At 48.7% G+C, this 19006-nt stretch overlaps 1 protein-coding gene across 1 annotated transcript; it reads left to right on the plus strand.

Moving 5' to 3' along the window:
- Nucleotides 1–352: 352 nt before the first annotated feature.
- Nucleotides 353–18863, plus strand: KIF4A (kinesin family member 4A). Its single transcript, XM_063170763.1, has 30 exons — nt 353–475; nt 555–669; nt 1303–1493; nt 1710–1799; nt 2356–2522; nt 2688–2782; nt 2962–3081; nt 4756–4931; nt 5390–5451; nt 6113–6248; nt 6688–6746; nt 6925–7030; nt 7665–7730; nt 8267–8449; nt 8835–8938; nt 9144–9288; nt 10143–10253; nt 10717–10800; nt 11369–11482; nt 11635–11790; nt 12347–12441; nt 13462–13591; nt 14147–14317; nt 14676–14783; nt 14970–15047; nt 15130–15231; nt 15872–16021; nt 16795–16911; nt 17516–17638; nt 18139–18863. The coding sequence occupies exons 1-30, from the start codon at nt 353–355 to the stop codon at nt 18313–18315; spliced, it is 3654 nt and encodes a 1217-aa protein (XP_063026833.1). The 3' UTR covers nt 18316–18863.
- The last annotated feature ends 143 nt before the right edge of the window (nt 18864–19006 follow it).

A 19006-nucleotide genomic window follows, 5' to 3' on the forward strand; every position in this document is an offset into this window, starting at 1 on the left:
GGTACCTGTCTGTGATTGGCCGTGGCCGCGCGCGGCCCGGTTTGAACGGCGGCCGTTGCGGTGCCGCCATTGGAACGGGCAGCGGCGGTTCCAGGTCAGTCCCGCGGCCGCCCCGCGACACCGGGCAGGGCCAGGCCGGGCCCGCTCCGCCCCCGCTCCAGCCCCGCTCCCGGCCCGGGGCCTCCGCTCCATCCCAGAGCCCTGGCAGGCCCGCTGCACCCCCCGCCCCCTCCTCCCCAGAGCCCCGCTGAGGCCGCTTCCCGCCCGCTCCACCCTCCGGCCGGGCAGGGCCGCGGCCAGCCCCGCTCCGTGCCCCGGCCCGCTCACGGCGCTCGTGTCCCGCAGGCTGGTGATGATGCGAGAGGACGAGAAGGGCATCCCGGTGCGCGTGGCGCTGCGCTGCCGGCCGCTGGTGCCCAAGGAGACCAGCGAGGGCTGCCAGACGTGCCTGTCCTTCGTGCCCGGCGAGCCTCAGGTGAGCCGCGGGGCCGTCCCGGGGGTCCCGCCGTTACCGGGAGCCGCTACCAGCGCTGCCCCGTCCCTCTCGCCCGCAGGTCGTGGTGGGCAATGACAAAGCCTTCACCTACGACTACGTGTTCGACCCGTCCGTGGAGCAGGAGGAGGTTTTCAACACCGCGGTGTCGCCTCTGGTCCGTGGCATCTTCAAAGGTTTGTCCCGGGTTTTGCCCGTTTGGAGCCCGTTCCTCTCTGCAGAACGAGGTGGGGATGTGCTCTGAGGCAGTTTTCATGGAATGCCAGAGGGGTTTGGGTCGGAAAGGAGCTTAAACCCATCCAGTGCTCCCCCTGCCATGTGCAGGGACATCTTCCCCTGTCCAGCCTGGCCTTGGATGCTTCCAGGGATCCAGGGGCAGCCACAGCTTCTCTGGGCCTCCCCCTCTCACAGGGAACAATTCCTTCCCAATATTCCTATGGCAGTGGGAAGCCATTCCCCTTGTCCTGTGACTCCGAGCCATTATAAAAAGTCCCTCTCCCTCCTTAAGAATAACACAATGAATTGATAAACATCCTGTTCCAGGATGCTGCAGTGGAGCTGGGATGGCAGAGAATTTGTGCTGTGTTTCTGTTTAGCTCTAATTAAACATCCAGTCTTAAAAAAGAGCTGAAATAATAATTTTCTCTGTGCTTTATGAAGTTTTCATTGCCCTTCTTTTTCCTTCAATGTTCCTGACTGTGATGTATGCTTAAAGCTGGTGTAAGCTGATGATTTTCTGCAAGGGTGGTTTTCAGAAATGCAGCTTTCAGTCTCCACGTGACTCACCCGGGTGTCCTTTGTCCCCTCAGGATACAATGCCACTGTCTTGGCCTACGGACAGACGGGGTCAGGGAAAACCTATTCCATGGGAGGCACCTACACTGCCAACCAGGAGCATGAGCCCAGCGTGGGGGTCATCCCCAGGGTCATCAAGCTGCTCTTTGAGGAGAAACAGCAAAGGCACGATTGGGACTTCGTCCTCAAAGTTTCTTATTTGGAGGTAAAAGTTTGGTTTTTATCAAGTCAGGAATAAAGGGAGCTTTGAGGTCACCTCCTTCAGGTAACAGATATTGATTAAATCAACCCCTAAAACTCCAGGAGGTTTTGTTAGTTCTTTCTGTCTTTCCCTGAAGGTGAAATTAATAAAATGTGATGCTAAATTAGCCCTAATTTCAGCCTGGCTGCTAACTCTGCTCTGCTCCTCTGCTGCCTCCAGATTTACAACGAGGACATCCTGGACCTGCTGTGCCCCTCCCGAGAGCGCTCCCCCATCAGCATCCGGGAGGACCCCAAGGAAGGCATCAAGGTCTGCAGGCCTGGGGGCTGAAGGAGGGGCCCGTGTGGGAGTTTCTGTCATCCCCAAAGCAGTGGGATGGGGATCATCCATGTGGTGGGAGCAGCACACAGAAATCCAAGGGGTTGGATGCTCAGGGAAAGCACAGCTTGCCAAGGAGCACGTCCAGTCCCTCCTGCTCATCCCCTGGGAGCTGCCTCTGCAATATTTTATTCACACAAATCCCCTCCCCATCAGCCCCTTTCTGTGGCTGGCACAGCTCTCAGCTCCCAGCTTGGCCTGGGATATCCATGGATTTGTCCCTGGAGCCCTGAGGAGCTCTGGCTCCTTCCCAGAGCCCAGCTGGATCTGGAGCAGGCAGAGGAAACCTGGGGGGTGTTTAGGAACAGCATCAGGACGTGATTCCATGTTCCTGAAGTGAAATATTCACAACCAGTTTTTCCTGGGAGTTTCCATTCCAGCCCCCTGGGAATGGGCTGGCACAGCCTGAGGTGCAGGGAGATTTTTCTGATCCCAGGTGGGATGAAGAGGAAGCAGAGGATAAACAATGTTTCCTTCCTGGCTGCAGATTGTGGGGTTGACAGAAAGAAATGTCACCTGTGCCCAAGAGACCGTGTCCTGCCTGGAGCAGGGGAACAACTGCAGAACTGTGGGATCCACGGCCATGAATTCCCAGTCCTCCAGATCCCATGCCATCTTCACCATCTTCATTGATCAGAAGAAGAAAAATGACAAGTGAGTGTCACTGTGCAGCTGATGAGAGTTACTTTCCCAAATTTTCCTCATCCTGGTCCTGAGCTGTGCTTCTCAAGGCAGTTCAGGTTTTGGCTCCCTGAATTTTCAGCTCCTGGGCTGCTCCTTTTCCACCTGGGAGAGTAAAACAGTTTCTTTCTGCCCTAGGAATTGCAGTTTTCACTGCAAGTTACACCTGGTAGACCTTGCTGGCTCTGAGAGACAGAAGAAGACCAAGGCTGAGGGAGACAGACTCAAAGAAGGTCTCTGGGCTGGGATTGGTGGAGTTTGGGTTTCTTCTCACTTGGGAGTTAATAAAAGAGCAAAGCACTTCTTTAACCCTTTAATCTGCTTTTTTTAACCTTGTTAAATTTTTAATAAGGGAAGGAAATGAGTTCGGAGCTGTTGAGGTGGCTGTGCTCACTGTGAGCTTTGTCTGCAGGAATCAACATCAACAGAGGCCTCCTGTGCCTGGGGAATGTCATCAGTGCTCTGGGAGAGGAGAATAAAAAGGGAGGCTTTGTCCCCTACAGAGACTCCAAGCTGACCAGGCTGCTGCAAGGTGAGAGAAGATGATGACAAAGCCTAAACTTACTTGAAATAAAGCAGGAGAAAACCCCCAGCTCAGAGCTGCTGCTGCTGCAAAGAGATTTGTTTGTTTAATTTCTCACTGAAGCCAGGCCTTTTCCTGGACTCTTATTTTAGGTTGCAGATGCAGTGAGATGAGCTCAAAACAAGTCCTGCTCTCCTGCACTTTGTGTGACAGGAGGAAACAAGACAAAATCAGGGCTTATTTTTGGTGGGGAGTGTTGGGATCATTAGCTTGTCAGAGTGACCCTGAGAAGAGTTGGAAAGTCTCTTTTCCCAGCCTGGCACTTGAAGGAGGAGTCAGGGCTCTTCATTTCTCAGTCTCAAGATTGTTTATTTTATCTTATCTGTAAAAAATTTTCTCCTGCCCTGCCAAGGTCAGCTCAGCAAGACAGTCTGAGGCACTCTGCCTGCCCCCGAGGCGGTGTCATCTTTTATACTACAAACTACAAATAACATATTTACTTTTAATTCCCAATACCTATCACCTATGTTAGACAGTGCACTTCTACTCTGAACCAATCCCAAAGTGCCAACATCACAGCAGAAAATGGAGAACATGAAGAAGAAAGAAGGATGAGATACACTCTGATTCCTTCATCTTGTCTTCATAACCCCTCTGCCAAAAATCCTAAAATCTACATTTTCACCCTGTGAACACTCCATTCTCACACCATTCTAACTTGTGTGGCTCTCATGTCCTCATACACAGGTGGCACTTCCTTAGAAGGATCAAAATCAAGCCACCGGGTGTTCTGGGCAACATGCCAGGGTCCCCAAGCCCCCAAGAGGGTTCTGAGCAACTCTGGACATCCAGAGGGATGGTCTGAGTTCCCACATCTCCCCCTTCTGTCTGCACCAAAAACTCCTCTTTTGCAACTGAGTTCCCACAGGGGAGAAGGAGGAGGAGAAGTCTGGGAGCAGAGATCTATTATTGTACCCTAATTATAGCAACTCCCTGGGTGATGTCACAGCCAGAATGAAGCTCCAGCTGTCTGTGCCTTCCCTGGGATTTGTTTTCTTAGTCTGAAGATCTGGTCTTTATTTTTCAGTAGCTGGGATTTGTCTTTCAATGCATTTTATTTAAGTTACCCTTTAATTTGGGCACAGCTTTAGTAATGAAATTACTGGGATTTTGATGGTAATTACATAATTTGCTGCAAAAGCTCTTCAGTATTTTCCACGTCTGAAAGTACCTAATTAAAACCTGGATTAGGCTGGATGTGGGGCCCCTTTTTTTTAATGATCAGTAGCTTTAAGAGCCAATTTGTATAAAACCAAAGGATGAAATTCCATGCAGCTTTGTGATCTGTTCTTTGCCAATAATTCCTTAAATTGGAGAAAATTCTGGATATTCATGGAGGTCTTGTTATTAGGGAGGGGCAAACCTGAAAGAACCAGGCCTGAAATGGTATAAAGAAATTATTTATCAGGGCAACAACTGGGGCTTCGGGGGTGAAACCTTTGATTTCAAACCCTGACTTTGGCTTTTAAAAACCCACTTTAAAACAGTCCTGAGTGTGCAGAGGAGATAAAGTAAAGTGGCACCAAAATCCAGCTGTTTAATCTGCATTTTGGGGATGCACTCATGGCATTTCACTGTCCTTGTTGCTCTGACAGCTTTGACATTGTTTCTTCTCCTTCCCAGACTCCTTGGGTGGGAACAGCCACACTCTGATGATTGCCTGTGTGAGCCCAGCAGATTCCAACCTGGAGGAGACCCTGAACACTCTGCGTTATGCTGACAGGGCCAGGAAGATCAAAAACAAACCCATTGTCAACGTGGACCCCCAGGCAGCTGAGCTGCACCAGCTGAAGCAGCAGGTACTGGGGGAACCCCTCAGCAAACCCCAGAGGAAGGCACAGCCTCACAAAAAATGCAAAACATCCCTCATGTGCATTGCTGTGTCTCTGTGGGAAGGGGATATGTGGATATTTCTTGGAGTTTTTCTGCAGCCAGAGAAAAGTGGTGAACACCCAATAAACCATTGCCTGCTGAGCTACAGGCACAGTCAGAAATGCAGAGATGGTTTGGTGCCTTCCTGACATCTCCTGCCTGGGCCCAGCACGAGGGGAAGGGAAGGGTTTTCCCTGGGGTGATCCCAGAGGGAAATGAAGAACCTTTTGAGGAATAAATTTGAGGAATAAATAACTTGGAGTACTGTAACAACACCACTTTGCACAGGCAGTGGTAAAAGGGGAATTATGGAGCAGGGAAGTCAGGAAGACCAAGGATCCATGGAGCTGTTACATTCACAAACAATAATTATTTGTCTTTGCAGGTCCAGCAGCTCCAGGTGTTGCTGCTCCAGGCCCATGGAGGGACCCTGCCTGTGGCTCTCAAGTAAGATTTGTTATTTAATGTCCTCTGGATGTGTATTTATCACACTCCAGAGAAGTCTCTGGATCTCTTAGCTCTGGGCAGTGCTGTGGAGTGAGGGGGGAATAAATTGGTTGCTTTTTCCCTCCTCTTTTTGGCATCCTTACTGGAATTCCATGGGATATTTAGTTTTGTAGCAAACACCCCATGATTGCAAAAATCTGTTGCAGGAAGTAAAAGAGGAAGCAGGAAACACCTCCTGAATTAATTCCTGTCTCTGAGACCCATCCATCTCTGCTCTCCTCACCCCTCTACCCCTAAATGGGAGGCAGTTCCACCTCCATTTTCCTTAAAACACAAGATCTGGGACAGAGTTGGGCTGTGCAGGTGCTGTGTTCTGGGCATGTTCCAAACCCAAGGACATGGAGTTCACAACCTCTGTTTGGAGGTTTTTCCTCCATACTGGAAGTGTCCAAGGCTTGGACAGACCCTGGAGCAGCCTGGTCTGTGGAAAGTGTTCTGCCCATGGCAGGGGTGGGGCTGCATCAGCTTTAAGATCCTTCCCTCCCAAGCCATTCTGGAGTATTTATTTAAATTATTTAAGGAATTATAATAATAATTTTGGAGGTAACTTCAATGCTGTATCAAAGCCCAAACTCACACCCACTGCTCCTTGTTGTTGCAGTGGTTTGGCCCCCTCAGAGAGCCTCCAATCCCTGATGGAGAAGAACCAATCCCTGCAAGAGGAGATCCAGAAGCTGAGCCAGGGGCTGAGTGAGGCTGCTGGGCAAACAGCACAGATGCTGGAGAGGATCATCCTGGTAAGTTCAGTTATCCCAGGAGAGTTCTAAATTGCTGGGAGTGAATCAACAGCAGCTCCAGTATTTATGACATATTGAGAATCTCTCTTAAATGTTCCTTTCATGTTGATTCCAAACCAGTCAGAACCAAAAACGTGCCTGAGTCTGTTGGCCTTTAGTTTTCTTTTGGAAAAAGGAGACCCGAAACTTTCAGCATTTTTAAGACTTTAAATATTTTAATATTTTGAACAGCACTTGCACACTTGTGCTCTCCCTTCCCCACTCTGCTTTTTTCCTATTGCCTGCAGTGTCTATCCCTGAAAAAATGCTGTGAAATCCAGACTGGTGGCCCTGACCATGAAAGATCTTTCAGTGCATTGATTTTCACACTGCCAATCTTTTACTGAAAATTATCAGCTGATTTCTGGCTTCTTACCTTCTACAATTCTGATTTCTCTAGACAGAGCAAGAAAATGAGAAGATGTATGCAAAACTAGAGCAGCTCCAGCACCATGCTGTGTAAGTGTCCCCACACCCTTCTCCTGGGATAATGTCCTTGGGAATTCAGTGTTTTCAGTGGGATAAACTGGATCCAACCAGCTGGAGTTTGTTCATCCAGAATTAATTCAGAGGTTGAGCGGGGAAAGTTGTTCTTCCCTGGCACAAACTCAGCATGGACTTGTTCCCCTGTTTCCAGGTGCAAGTTGGATCTGCAGAAGATGGTGGAGACTGTGGAAGATGAAGAGTTCAAGGAAAATGTGGAGGTGATCAGGAACCTGCAGCAGGTGCTGGCTGAGCTGCAGGTAAGGCTGAACCCAGGGAGTTGTGACAACAATCCCAGGAAATCTGGGATTCCACTCCAACAGCTTCCCTCAGGGAGCCCAGCAATTAAAATGTGAAATGACTCTTGAGATCCACTTCAGAATGTCCTGTTTTGCTGTAATGCTGCAGAAAGGCCACTTGTGCTGCTCCTAGGGTGAAGGGAAGGAGGAGTTTACATGGAAAAACCTGACACAGGAGCTTGGCATGGATTTACAGTCCCTAAATTAGATGGAGTGTTCCAAACTTGGTGATTTTTATGGACAATGCAAATTGCAGGGGTCTGAGATTGTTAAATAGACACTTCCATGCTTTTGTCTAATGGAGGAATTTCAGTTCTCCCTCCCTGGACATTCCTCTGTTCTCTCCTCCTCCTCTTACTGTTATCTCAGTGCTGGAGTTCAGGGAAGATTTCAAGGAGTGTTTTTTCCAACTAGACATGGAGGAGTTTCCCCACATTCCTTGAGGAGGAGGATGATGGTCTCCTCTTTCCAGAGAGGTTCTGGCCAGAAGAGAATCACATTGTGCTTTGCCATAGTGTGCCAACAGACTCTTATTTCCTTAATTTGATTTCATATTTCTCTTTTCACCCAAACTTTCTCTTTCTCTGTCCACCAGAGTGAAAGTGCTGCTGCCACAGAAGCTGCTGCAGAGCTGCCAAACTCTGAACAGGATTCTCCAGGTGTAAGTGAGGGGCTCAGCAGTGCACACCTCACTGGGGCATGGTTTTATCTCCTCATCACTTTTATCTGCTCCCTGTTGTCATCATATTTCAAAAGTCTCTTACTTTCCCAGTGATTTCTTGTGGGCAGCTCTCCACAACACTGACTCCTTCTGCAGATTGTTCCTTCTTTCTCAGGACTCCTCTGCCTCCTCAAGGCTTTCCCTGACTGGCCAACCCAGCCCTTTTATCCCAGTTATCTTTATTAGTCACAGCTGCAGCCCATTAAAGGCAAGGCTGTTCTTCTTTGGTAATTAGAGCAACTGGGACTTATCAGGGCAAGGCCACCTATAGCTCCCTCCTGCTCATTTTCTAACCCAGATGCTTGATAAATCATCACCCTTGTCTGTGCTCTTTCAAACTCAATGTGTTCACAGTCAAGAACCTGTTCTCATTTCTGAATATCTAATTTTTTTACATAAAAATGAATCTAAAGTGCTCTGTGGAAATAATTCAGGAGCTTTGGATTGGCCTCTCCTCATGGCTGTGTCTCCTGCAGGGAGCAGAAGTGGCCCAGGAACCCAAGAGAGCCTCTGACTTCAGCACCCAACACGCCCTGCGCCAGGCACAGCTCTCCAGGGAGCTGCTGGAGCTCAACAAAGCCCTGACTCTGAAAGAGGCCCTAGCCAAAAAGATGTCTCAAAATGATACTCAGCTGGGGCCCATTCAGTCTCAGTATGAGGTAAGGCTGAAATCCTCCTTGGTCAGTTTGTTTTCCCCAATTCCTGCTGGGGAGGGAAGGGAGATTGTCCTCAGAGGCCTGTTCTGATCTGGGCTTATTCCATGAGCTGGGTCCCTGCTCCCTTGGACAGTTTTACCTGCTGTGCTGGGATCTCCCATGTCTGAAATGATTCAGTCAGGACATGGCCCCAGTGACTCTGTGCCCACCAAAGCTCCAGAGTGTGCTGGGCCAGCCCCTCTGACCCTCACACTGCTCTGGGATTTGGTGGTGTAGCAGCCTGCTGTGAAGGAATTGGGTTTTTCAAGGTTTCTCAATCTTAAAGCTTTGTCTCAGGGTCTCTTTCCAAGGTTTTTATTTGGAGATTTATTCTTCTTGTCCTTTCTAGACCAATATCAGGGATCTGGAATTGGAGGTCAGCAACTTGCAGAAGGAAAAGGAGGAGCTGATCCTTGCTCTGCAAATGGCAAAGAAAGACATCAACCAGGCCAAGTAAGACAGCTCTGCCTGCAGCTCTGGGGGCTGTCAATGTGTCTGAAAATCCAATGTCTTGCACTTCCATGATCTGTAAAAGCTCTTTTTTGGTGTAAAAATGTCCCTTTAATGTGCCAGGAGCTGCAGAGAAGCCTCCTGTGAGCTTTCAGCAGCAGCAGAGGTGACAGAGGTGACATTTGGGTTTGTTGTTGATCCTCTCCAGGCTGAGCGAGCGGCGCCGGAAAAGGCTCCAGGAGCTGGAAGCACAAATTACTGAGCTCAAGAAGAAGCTGAATGAGCAATCCAAGCTCTTGAAGCTGAAGGAATCCACAGAGCACACAGTGTCCAAACTGAACCAGGAGATCAGGGTAACCAACAGGCACCTCTGACTTGAGCCAGTGTGGGCAAAGCAGATCCCAGACAGGAATCTCAGAAATCCCAAACAGGAATCCCCTTTCTGTTTAGTCAGACTGAAAATAGCAGGTTTTGGCAAGATTCCTGTGGCTACATGACTACAATAGGCAGGTGGCTACTGAGATTTGGAAGGAAAATAAGTCCAAAGTATCTTCTGACATTTCTAATTCATTGCCTCAGTCAAATAATTTGATTTCTCTTTGATTTCCCTAAATTGTGCCTGTGTTGGTTTTTCTCCTATGTGTTGCCGTCATATTTCAAAAGTCCCATACCTTCTCGGTGATTTCTTGTGGGCAGCCTCTTCACAGCACTGACTTCTTCTGCAGATTCCTCTCCCTCCTCAGGGTCTTCTTCCAGAAGGCTTTCCCTGGCTGGCCAACCCACCCCTTTTATCCCAGTTATCTTCATTAGTCACAGCTGCAGCCCAGTTAGAACAGCTGGGACTTATCAGGGCAAGGCCACCTATACAATACATATCTTTTACTTATGAGTCAAAGGCCACCTGTATTTCCCCCTTTTAATTAAAGAAACATGTTTAAATAGACATCTTTACATATTCTGCTTAGGATTAACAATTATACAAATATTTAAGTGCAATATCATGTATTTTACTTATGACTCAAAGGCCACCTCTACTTTTGCCAGAAAAAACCCTGTATTTTAGCATTTTGAGAGTGTCCTGAGTGGGAGCACAGCAAGATTTCCCACCTGCCACTCCCCACTGCTCGCAGGCACAGTGGGGAATGGAGGTTGAAGCTCTTTAGGATGTAAATCCTGGATAATTCTTCCAGCCCCTGGTGTCTTTCAGGAGATGAAGCAGCAAAGGGTACAGCTGATGCGTCAGATGAAAGAGGACACTGAGAAATTCAGGCAGTGGAAGCAGCAGAAGGACAAGGAGGTGATCCAGCTGAAGGAAAAGGTGAGCAAACAAGCCCCTCAGTCTATTCCACCCTCCAAAGGGATGCCTGAAGGTTTCTTTAACTGGGAAGTATCTTGGAAGGGCTAGGAATGCTCTGAAGAGAAGCTTGGCTTGTGTGGCTGCCACTTTTCACCACTTGACTTGTTTGTGGCTGGAGATCTTCAAGCTCTTGCCACAGCTGTGACTCTGCTCTAAAGCAGACAGCAAAATTAGTAAATATTTGAAGGATTTACAATTGTAGGGTTTGGCCTCAGCATGGGAGGTTTTTAAACTTCCAAAGGCATATGGATGGATAATGCAGGTCAATAAAATCCAGCTGCTGAGTGCAATGGCCAGAAAACACCTGGAGTGTCACAGCAATTGCTGCCCCTCACTGCCCTGGGGTGCTCAGGCTGGAATTTTGGGGCTGCAACCTTTCCTTTGTCGTGGAAAATGTGACTTTTGCAGCTGTTTCTCCTTGCAGGACCGTAAGAGACAATATGAGCTCCTCAAGCTGGAGAGGGATTTCCAGAAGCAGGCCAACGTCCTGCGGCGCAAAACAGAGGAGGTGAGGAGCCAACATCTCCTGGACATCCCAACCAATCCCTAAAGTCTGCCAAGTGGGGCTGGAGGAAGGATCAGGATACACAGAAACCTGTGAAAGGAAGTTTAGAGGCTGGGAAAAAAATATTCTCACTGTAGAGAAATCCCCATTTCTGCTTTGGAGGGATCCCAGTTAAATTTGCTCCTTAAAGACCAGGTGGCTCTGGGTGGCCAGGTGGCAAATCCATGCCCAAGGTTGGAAGTGGGGAATGAGTTTGGGTGGTGGATCTACAAGGTTGCATTTCAGAATCCTTTCAGGATGGCTTTGTAAAAGAAATTCATCTTCAACCTCTCATTTTGGGTGTTTTCTTCTATCTTCAGGCACAGGAGGAGCTTTTCTTTTAAAGAAGGAATGGCAGCAAAGGAAATAAATTAAGAGCAGGAATCCTTGAGTTAAACCAGGATAACTTGAGATTTATTAACCTTGTGCTGTCACTGTCCCAGTGTTTGCCCTGGGCTGGGAATCCCTGGTGTTTCCAGCTGTAGCAGATGATTTGCAGTCCCTGTTCAGCTCCTTGTGGAATCTTTTCCAGGCAGCAGCTGCCAACAAACGCCTCAAGGATGCTCTGCAGAGGCAGAAGGAGGTGGCAGATAAACGGAAGGAGACCCAAAATCGGGGCATGGAAGGAATTGCTACACGAATTAAGGTGGGTAACAGTGGTTTTGCATCCCTACACTGGGCAAACTGGGATTTGGGGTGGCTGCTGCTGGCCTTGGTGGGAATTGCAGTGGGATTTTTCAGAAGGGTTCAGTCCTGGAGCTGAGCTCAGCCACTGGGTTTTGGGGGTTATTTTTCCAGAGCTGGCTTGCAAACGAAGTCGAGGTTCTTGTCAGCACTGAGGAAGCTCGAAGACACCTGGCAGACCTGCTGGAGGACAGGAAAATCCTTGCAAAAGAGCTCCTTCAGCTGAAAGAGAAGAAAGATGCTGGAGAAAACCCCCCTCCAAAGCTGCGGGTAAGAGGGAAATTCCTCTTCTCCCACCCCACTCCTCTGGCTGTTCTGCAATACTGGATTCATTCTTCTCTCTCCTACTTGGCCTGTTCCCTCAGAAGGTGGGGATGGATCCCACCCTTTCTGGGAGGAAGGGTTAATGTTTTCATCCTCTGAATGTCAGGGACAAGAGGTGCTGAAGAACTTGTTACTTCAAGGAATTTGGGAAATTTTTTTTCCCTGAAAAGGCAGTCAGGCTTTGGAACAGGCTGTCCAGGGAAAGTGGTGGAATCACCATCCCTGGAAGTGTCCAAAAACCATCTGGATGTGGCACCTGGGGACATGGGTGACCCATCAGTGTTGGGTGAATGGTTGGACTCAACGCTCTGGGAGAGCTTTTCCAACCTCAAGGATTCTGAGGGATGTGAGTGGCTCACTCCCCTTAGCACAGGCTTTTGGGGAGGAACAATGGAACAGAAGCTTTGGGGAAATGTCTGAAGGCTTTCCTGGCTGGAATATCTGTAAAAGTGTGATTTCCTCCCCTGTTGCTGCCCTGCATCCCTGTGTGCTGTGCTTGCAGAGGCGCACGTACTGCCTGGCTGAGCTGCAGGCTCTGGACACGGATGTCTCTGTCTCCAAGCAGATTGAGAGCCTGGAAACAGAGATGGAGCTCAGGTAAGGCACTGCCCCAGTGCTCATCCACACAGACTGGCACTGCAATGATGAGGGAAAGCCTTTTCACCCAGTACAAGAGAAGTTGCATTGCTGTGCTTGCTTAACCAGCACCCTAACCCATCTAATTGTTTTAGAGCCACTGCCAATCAAATTGGGGTGAAAATACAGATGCTGAAAATCTTTTTCCAAAACTCCAAGTTTCAAGATCATCTTTACAGTCTGATTCATACTGATGGACAGCCCTTTTTGCTCTGCATCTGTGGTCTTTAATCATATTTACACTGGGTGTCAGCAAGAAAAGCCTTCCAATGCTACCTGGAGCACCTTTGGTGTTTGGTGGAATGGGTGGCCAAGCTGTGTCTCCACAGATGGAAAACATCCCCCATGGTAAATTGTAACTGAAAACAGAACACCAAGAATCCACATCTTTATACACAGGGTGATAGGGAGTGACATCTGAAGTTTTGTCTTTGTTTTGTTCAAGCCCAAAATGCCAAATTTGATGCAAAAATCCATTTTTACAGAACCAAGAATTTCCTATTCTTGGGGTTCATAGGATGTTTCAGGAAAGAAATTTGGTCCCAACACCCCATCCATCAGAAGGATTTATAACAAATGGTGGAAGACATGGAGGAATGGTTTTTGGCCAAGTATCTGCTGGCAAACAGGCCAAACAAGTTGAAAATGGCTTTTCAGGGGGTGAAACCCCCAAACCCCTTTCAGTGGGTATTCCTATCTGGAATTTTTCCAGAATGTGGGGAAAATGCTCAGGCACTTGGACTGAGTGTTTTGAGCTGTTAGTTAGCACCTCTAGGGAAAAAACCTCCACTTTAATTTGGGAATGTGGAGTGGAGGCAGAACTCCCCAGGGAAGCAATGCAGGCTCCAGGTGCTCCACTGAGCAGCAAAAATCTCAATTTATACTGTTTTATTTAATATTCTGGGAACAGTCACATAAGCCCAGAAACCAGCCCTGGTTTTTTCCTGTGTTATAACCCCAAATCCATGGATTCTTCCCCAGGAGTGCCCAGATAGCAGATTTGCAGCAGAAACTCCTGGATGCAGACAATGGAGATCGGGCCAAGCAGCACTGGGACAGCATTGCCACCCTCCTGGAGGCCAAATGTGCTCTGAAGTATCTCCTGGCAGAGGTAAACCCTGGGCTTTCCTCTTTTATCCCTGAAAACAAAGGCTGTAAGTCTGCTTAGCCACAAATAACAGGAAGTGACCAAAGGAATTTGAGTGGAGCCTTCTTGTAATGGATGAGGTTTGTTCCCTTCTCAAGTTTGGATTAAGTAACCTGCATGGGGGAGTGAAATCTGAAAAGCAGGGAAGAGGGGGATGGAATAGATGAGGGTCTGGATGCTTGCATAGGAAAGGGAAAAGGCAAATTTCAAAAGTGGAAGAGAAGAAAAAGTATCTAAAATACTTCCTGAACAAGCAGGGAAGCAGTGGAATTGGTATTGAGATGGAAAGAAGAAAAATTGGAGTATTGTGGGATCTGGGAAAGAGCAACTGAAGGACAAAATTACCTCTTGTTCCCTGGTGCTTGGAAATCAAAGGAGAAGGGTGAAAAGGAAAATATTCCAAGTGCTGCAGGAAGGGAGGTGAATTCAGAACAGTGAACAAGACCCTCAGCTCCCTGGTTTATCCCTGTCCCAGCAGGGAATCCCTGTCCCAGGCCATGCCTTGCTCTTGTTTTCCAGCTGGTCTCCTCCAAAGTGCGGGAGAGCAAACTGCAGAGCAGCCTGCAGCAGAGCCAGGCCAGCTGCTCTGATGTGCAGAAGATGCTCATGGAAGAGAGAAACCACATGGCAGAGGTGGAGGCAGAGCTCCAAAATCAGATTTTGGTGCAGGAACAGCAACACCAGGAAAAGGTGAATCACAGCTCATGGAAATTTGGAGTCTGATCTCCAGGTCTGCTCAGAGAGAAGGGCAAAGGGGGATGTGCTGAAATGAAGCTGGTGCTGAATATCAGCTCAAATTCTGTTGGATTTTTGCAGATGGTTCATTCAAAGCCAACAAAATCTCTGTATTTATCCTGAGTAAATTGGTTTATTCAGTTACTTTCCTCCTGCTTTAAATGAGGAGGTTACACCTGAGCACAAAATCACTTCTCAAATAGATCAGGTTGGAATTGTGCTGGAAGTGGCAGGAAATTTCCCTGAGCCTGGACTTTGATGCCAAGTGCTCCTTTCAGGAATTCACCCCTGTTTATTCCCTGTTTATTTTTAGGTTCTGTACCTGCTCAGCCAATTCCAGCAGAAAGAAGCAGCAGAGAAGAGGTTGGAAGATTCCCTGAACGAGCAGGAGAAACAACTGCAGGAGCGACTGCGGTTCCAGGTGCAGGGGCTGGGGAGGCTGGGATCCTTTGGGATTAGGAGAAGGATTGTGTGGAATTAGGAGAAGGATTCTGTGTTCCCTTTGCAGAAGCCTGCATGAGGTGGTTGCTGTGCAGGCTGGAATAACCCTGGGGATTTTCTCTTCTTTATCTGCAATGAAACAAATTTCCTCTTGTCCTGCAAACAGGAGGAAGAGCTGAAAAAAATGAGAGAGATCTGTGAGAAGAACCAGGAACTCCTCCGGGAAAATGACACTCTGAAACAGGTAGAGCCTTGTACAGACACCAGAGCCTCGTGGCAGCTGGGTTTGATGATTTTGCAGAGCTAATTCTTGTCCCTTTTGACAGAAACTGCTGCTCCTCCAAGTTGCCAGTGGCCAGAAGATCCAGCACATCCAGCAAAGGCCACCTGAGTCTCCAGACTCTTCTTTTGATTATGTTCCACCCAAAGTAAGAGGGTGCACAGTTTGTGTTACACCTGAATTCTTTGCCAGAGTTCATCTTGGCTGTTGATAATGTGGTTTTCATTCTCCTAAGCTGCTTTTACCAAGCACTTGTTCTCTAATTGAAATTCTGCTCATTTAATTCAGTCCTTTCCAGCAGATTCAAATACCTTGCATTAGTTTTTTTATTAAAAGAAAAAAAAAAAGGCAAACAAACCCCCAAACCTCATTGTAGTTCTGACTCTGTATCCTCCTTCACAATCCAGATTGTTTTACTGTAACATGCCCAGTCTTTAAATTATGGAGCAAGGCCTGTGTTTCACAGCCAACTTTGCTGCTTGGCATGGAGCCAAATCTTAGTGCTGGGAGGAAGAAATTATTAAAAACTCTTTTGACAGGAGTGTGACATTTGTTTTTTGTCATGTGATGTGTCAACAACTCAGACTTCCAGGGATTTGTCATCAATAGTTTAAATTTCAATCCTGATAATTGGATCTTTTTTTCCTTCCTTCACCCCACAACCTTCTTAGCTGTGAGGGACTCTGAAAACCCTAATAAAACCCTATTGAAATGTAATCATTATTAATATTATTAATGAAATAGAGCTGGGTTTTGGTGGCCTAACCCCTGGTGCTCCTGTGTTGCAGCCCAAGTGCCGCCGGCAGACGACGGCCAAGCCCCGAGCGCCCAGCCCTGAGGTGGATGTGGAGGATCTGCTCTCTGACCCTGGGGAGCTGGAGGATTCTGACTGGCTTCCTGGGAAAGCAGGCAGAGGAACCAGGAAAAACCTCATGGGGGTAAGATCCAGCTGCCCTTGATCCAGTGTCTGTTAGGGAATCACTTGCTGTGTGCAGGGGTTGGGATGGAGCTGTGAGGGGTGGTGTCCCCACTGCTCTCTAAGTGGCAGGAATGGGTTTTTTGGGTGCCTGGGGATATTTGGGACATTGCCACAGACACAGCAAAGGTTGTCTGCAGTCAGCAAGACTTTCCTGGACAGGTTTTCCCTGTCCAAGTCACTTTCTCCCATGTTCTGTCCTGCTGCCTGTGTCTGAGCTGGCCTCTGCTTTAGGAACAGCCCCAACAGCAGCCTCTTCCATCCAGGGAGCCAATTTTAGGGGGGAAAACAAACAAAAAAAAGGATGGCCTGCTGTGGATCCCTGCTTCCTTTGGGAACCTGCAGCTTGCAGTCCTGACAGAGCCTCAGCTTCCATCTGTCTGTGTCAGTCTGGAGCTTCAGCCTGTGACTCAAAAAATTCCTGAGGCTTTTGGGGTGGGGACTCCCTCTTTTTGTGGAAGTGTGGCCCAGAGACTGGGATCCTTTGGCATAACCTCAAGTCAGGCACTGGGTAACTGAAGGTACTTCTCCTGTAGATCCTGAAGATGGATCTGTAGGTAGAAGGATTTTATTCTGGATATTAGGAGGAAAATTATTCTGGGATGTAGCAAAATGCAGTGAAATTGCGCAAGGGGCAGCTTGGGGCTGTCGCTGTCCTTGAGATGCCACAGCTGGCAGGACCTGGAGCATTCCAGGAGCATCCTGGCCATTGGATCCCCCTTCCCTCCCTGCCAGTGCTCGTGCAAGGGCCGCTGTGGGAACAGGCAGTGTGGCTGCAGGAGGCAGAAGTTGGGATGCACCGACGGCTGCAGCTGCGCCGCGGCCACGTGCAGGAACAGGGAGCGGGGCCTGGTGAGTGCTGCTGCCTCTGGGGGGCACAGGGGCTGCATGTGGGCAGGGGCAAAGCTGGAGGAAGGGATAATTCCCACACAAGCATAGTTTGTCCAGGCAGAGCAAGTGCACTTTGCTGAAACTCTGTCAATGTCACTAATTAGTGCCTCTCTGGTAACTGAGGAAAATTTTCCACTGCAGGACCAGACTCTGCCTATCAGGACAGAATTTTGGAGATTCACAGCAAAGATTTTCGTGTTCCCACTTCTCTTCCTCAAATCTAAGGATAAAAAGTTTCCCTTTTCCTTTTTGACTAAATAAATTAAAGTTTTGTCTTTGGCTTCAGACAACACCAAACCCTGACTCATTCCCAGATTTCTTTTTAAGAATGGAAGGGATGGTTTGGGGGAGGGGGTTGTAGCAGCAGGAAGGTCCATGAGAAACTGATGTTCCTAGTGGGAATTTTGAGATGTGGAGCAGGGACATCCCATAGTGCTCTAAATATTAGTGCCTAGTCTGAGCTGCAGCATCCTGTGCTGTGGAAAACTTCCCAGCTGGAGAGCAGGGGGCTGTGGTGGGAAGGGAAGGATGTTCTGTAAGAGCTTCACCCTCTGCTGCCCCTCAGGAGACCACAACATGTGAGGAGCACAAAAGGGACTCAGAGGGGTCCTTGAAGCTGGAAGACCCCACGGAGGTGAAAGCAGAAGAGACCTTCTTCCAGCCCGTGTGTGTCACTCCAACCAACAAGGTATTCCCAGGGGAGAGCAGAGCTGCTGAGTCAGGGTCTTGGAGGGAAATCACCCCAGAGGAGAAGCTGCTGCTGGAAAACTCTGCACAGCTCCAGGCAGCTCGTGTGGAAGCTGAGAGTGTGCTGAATTCCTCAGTTCCCACACTGAAATGATGCCACGAGCTTGCCACGTTTCCCTGCAGCACCTTCAGCAAGGAGAGAGGGGAAGTGAGGAGCTTGCAGGATGAAATCCTGTCTGTCCACATTCACAGTGACCTCTCTGACCTGGCACATCTCATTTCACCTCAGCTAAACAAATTCTCTTATCCCATGGGAGCCCACTATTCCAACTGCTGTCTCTGCCTCCTGCATCTTGATATTTTGTCAAAAATTTTGTCGTTTTCCTGACTCGAGTAAAAAAAGCAACTCTTGAAGTTGGCCTGGCACTTGGTGTCCTGCTGCCTCTGGTGGGTCACCCCAGCTGTGACTAACTCCAAAGATTGTCCCTTGCTTTCCCCCAGGTCCTGCAGGACCTCACAGAGCAGGAGGTGCTCCTGAAGATTCCCAGCACTGCTGCCTCCCTGCTCGGGAGGGATGAGGAGTCCCAGGAGAACCAGAACCCCTTTGGGAGGAGGAAGAAGAGGATGCTGAGCAGCAACATCAGCTTCTTCTCAGGCTGCACCCCCATCAAGGAGTAGTTTACCTGTCCTGGAGCTTTTCCCATCCCTTTAGGCCACATTCCTGGTGATTTTTGAGGGCGTTGGATTCTCCTGCTGGAGCAGCAGCTCCTGCCCTCAGCAAGGGAGCCAAACTTCTTTCTTTGTTATGTCTCTGTAAATATTTGTGTGTTGGGGCCAGGTGGGGGTTAAGAATTTTTCCTCTGAAATTCCTGGAGTGGATGGAGGTGATTTTCCAGGTGGGTGTTCCCAGCTCCCTCCCTCCTGCTGAGCTGTGAACGCTGGGTACGGTTTCACCTGAAATCTTGAGAGCTTTGTCTCTGCACTGGAGCCCTGCTCCTGCCTCTTCCCATGAGCCTGAAGGAACTTGTCCAGCTGCCCTGGGGGAGCCATGGAGTGAGAAGGCCCTGGCTGAAGTCTTAGCCTGAGCAGTTCAGAGCTGCTGTCTTTTCTGGCCCCTTTAGCCGCTGGACTGTGTTTATTCAATGAACTTAGAAACCTGACTTATGTGAATAATGTAGGAATTTTAACTCTGGTTTGTGATTTCAATAAAGGAGTTACTAAATAAACCTGACTTGGAGTTGGAATTATTGTGCACAACACCCCCCAAGCCTCCCCTGGGCTCTCTGTGCTTAACTTTTGTCTTAAAACCAGTCCAGTAGTTGCTGTCACTGGGACCTGCTCAGGTCTTTCTGTCCAGACACCCCAAACA

This window comes from Melospiza melodia, chromosome 16 (genome assembly GCF_035770615.1).
Source record: "Melospiza melodia melodia isolate bMelMel2 chromosome 16, bMelMel2.pri, whole genome shotgun sequence".
NCBI lineage: Eukaryota > Metazoa > Chordata > Aves > Passeriformes > Passerellidae > Melospiza > Melospiza melodia.

Coding starts and splice junctions, on each gene's coding strand:
- KIF4A (XM_063170763.1), top strand. CDS start 353: ATGATGCGAGAGGACGAGAAGGGCATCCCGGTGCGCGTGGCGCTGCGC. Junction 670..1,302: donor GGTCCGTGGCATCTTCAAAG/GTTTGTCCCGGG, acceptor TTGTCCCCTCAG/GATACAATGCCACTGTCTTG. Junction 7,031..7,664: donor AGGTGCTGGCTGAGCTGCAG/GTAAGGCTGAAC, acceptor TCTGTCCACCAG/AGTGAAAGTGCTGCTGCCAC.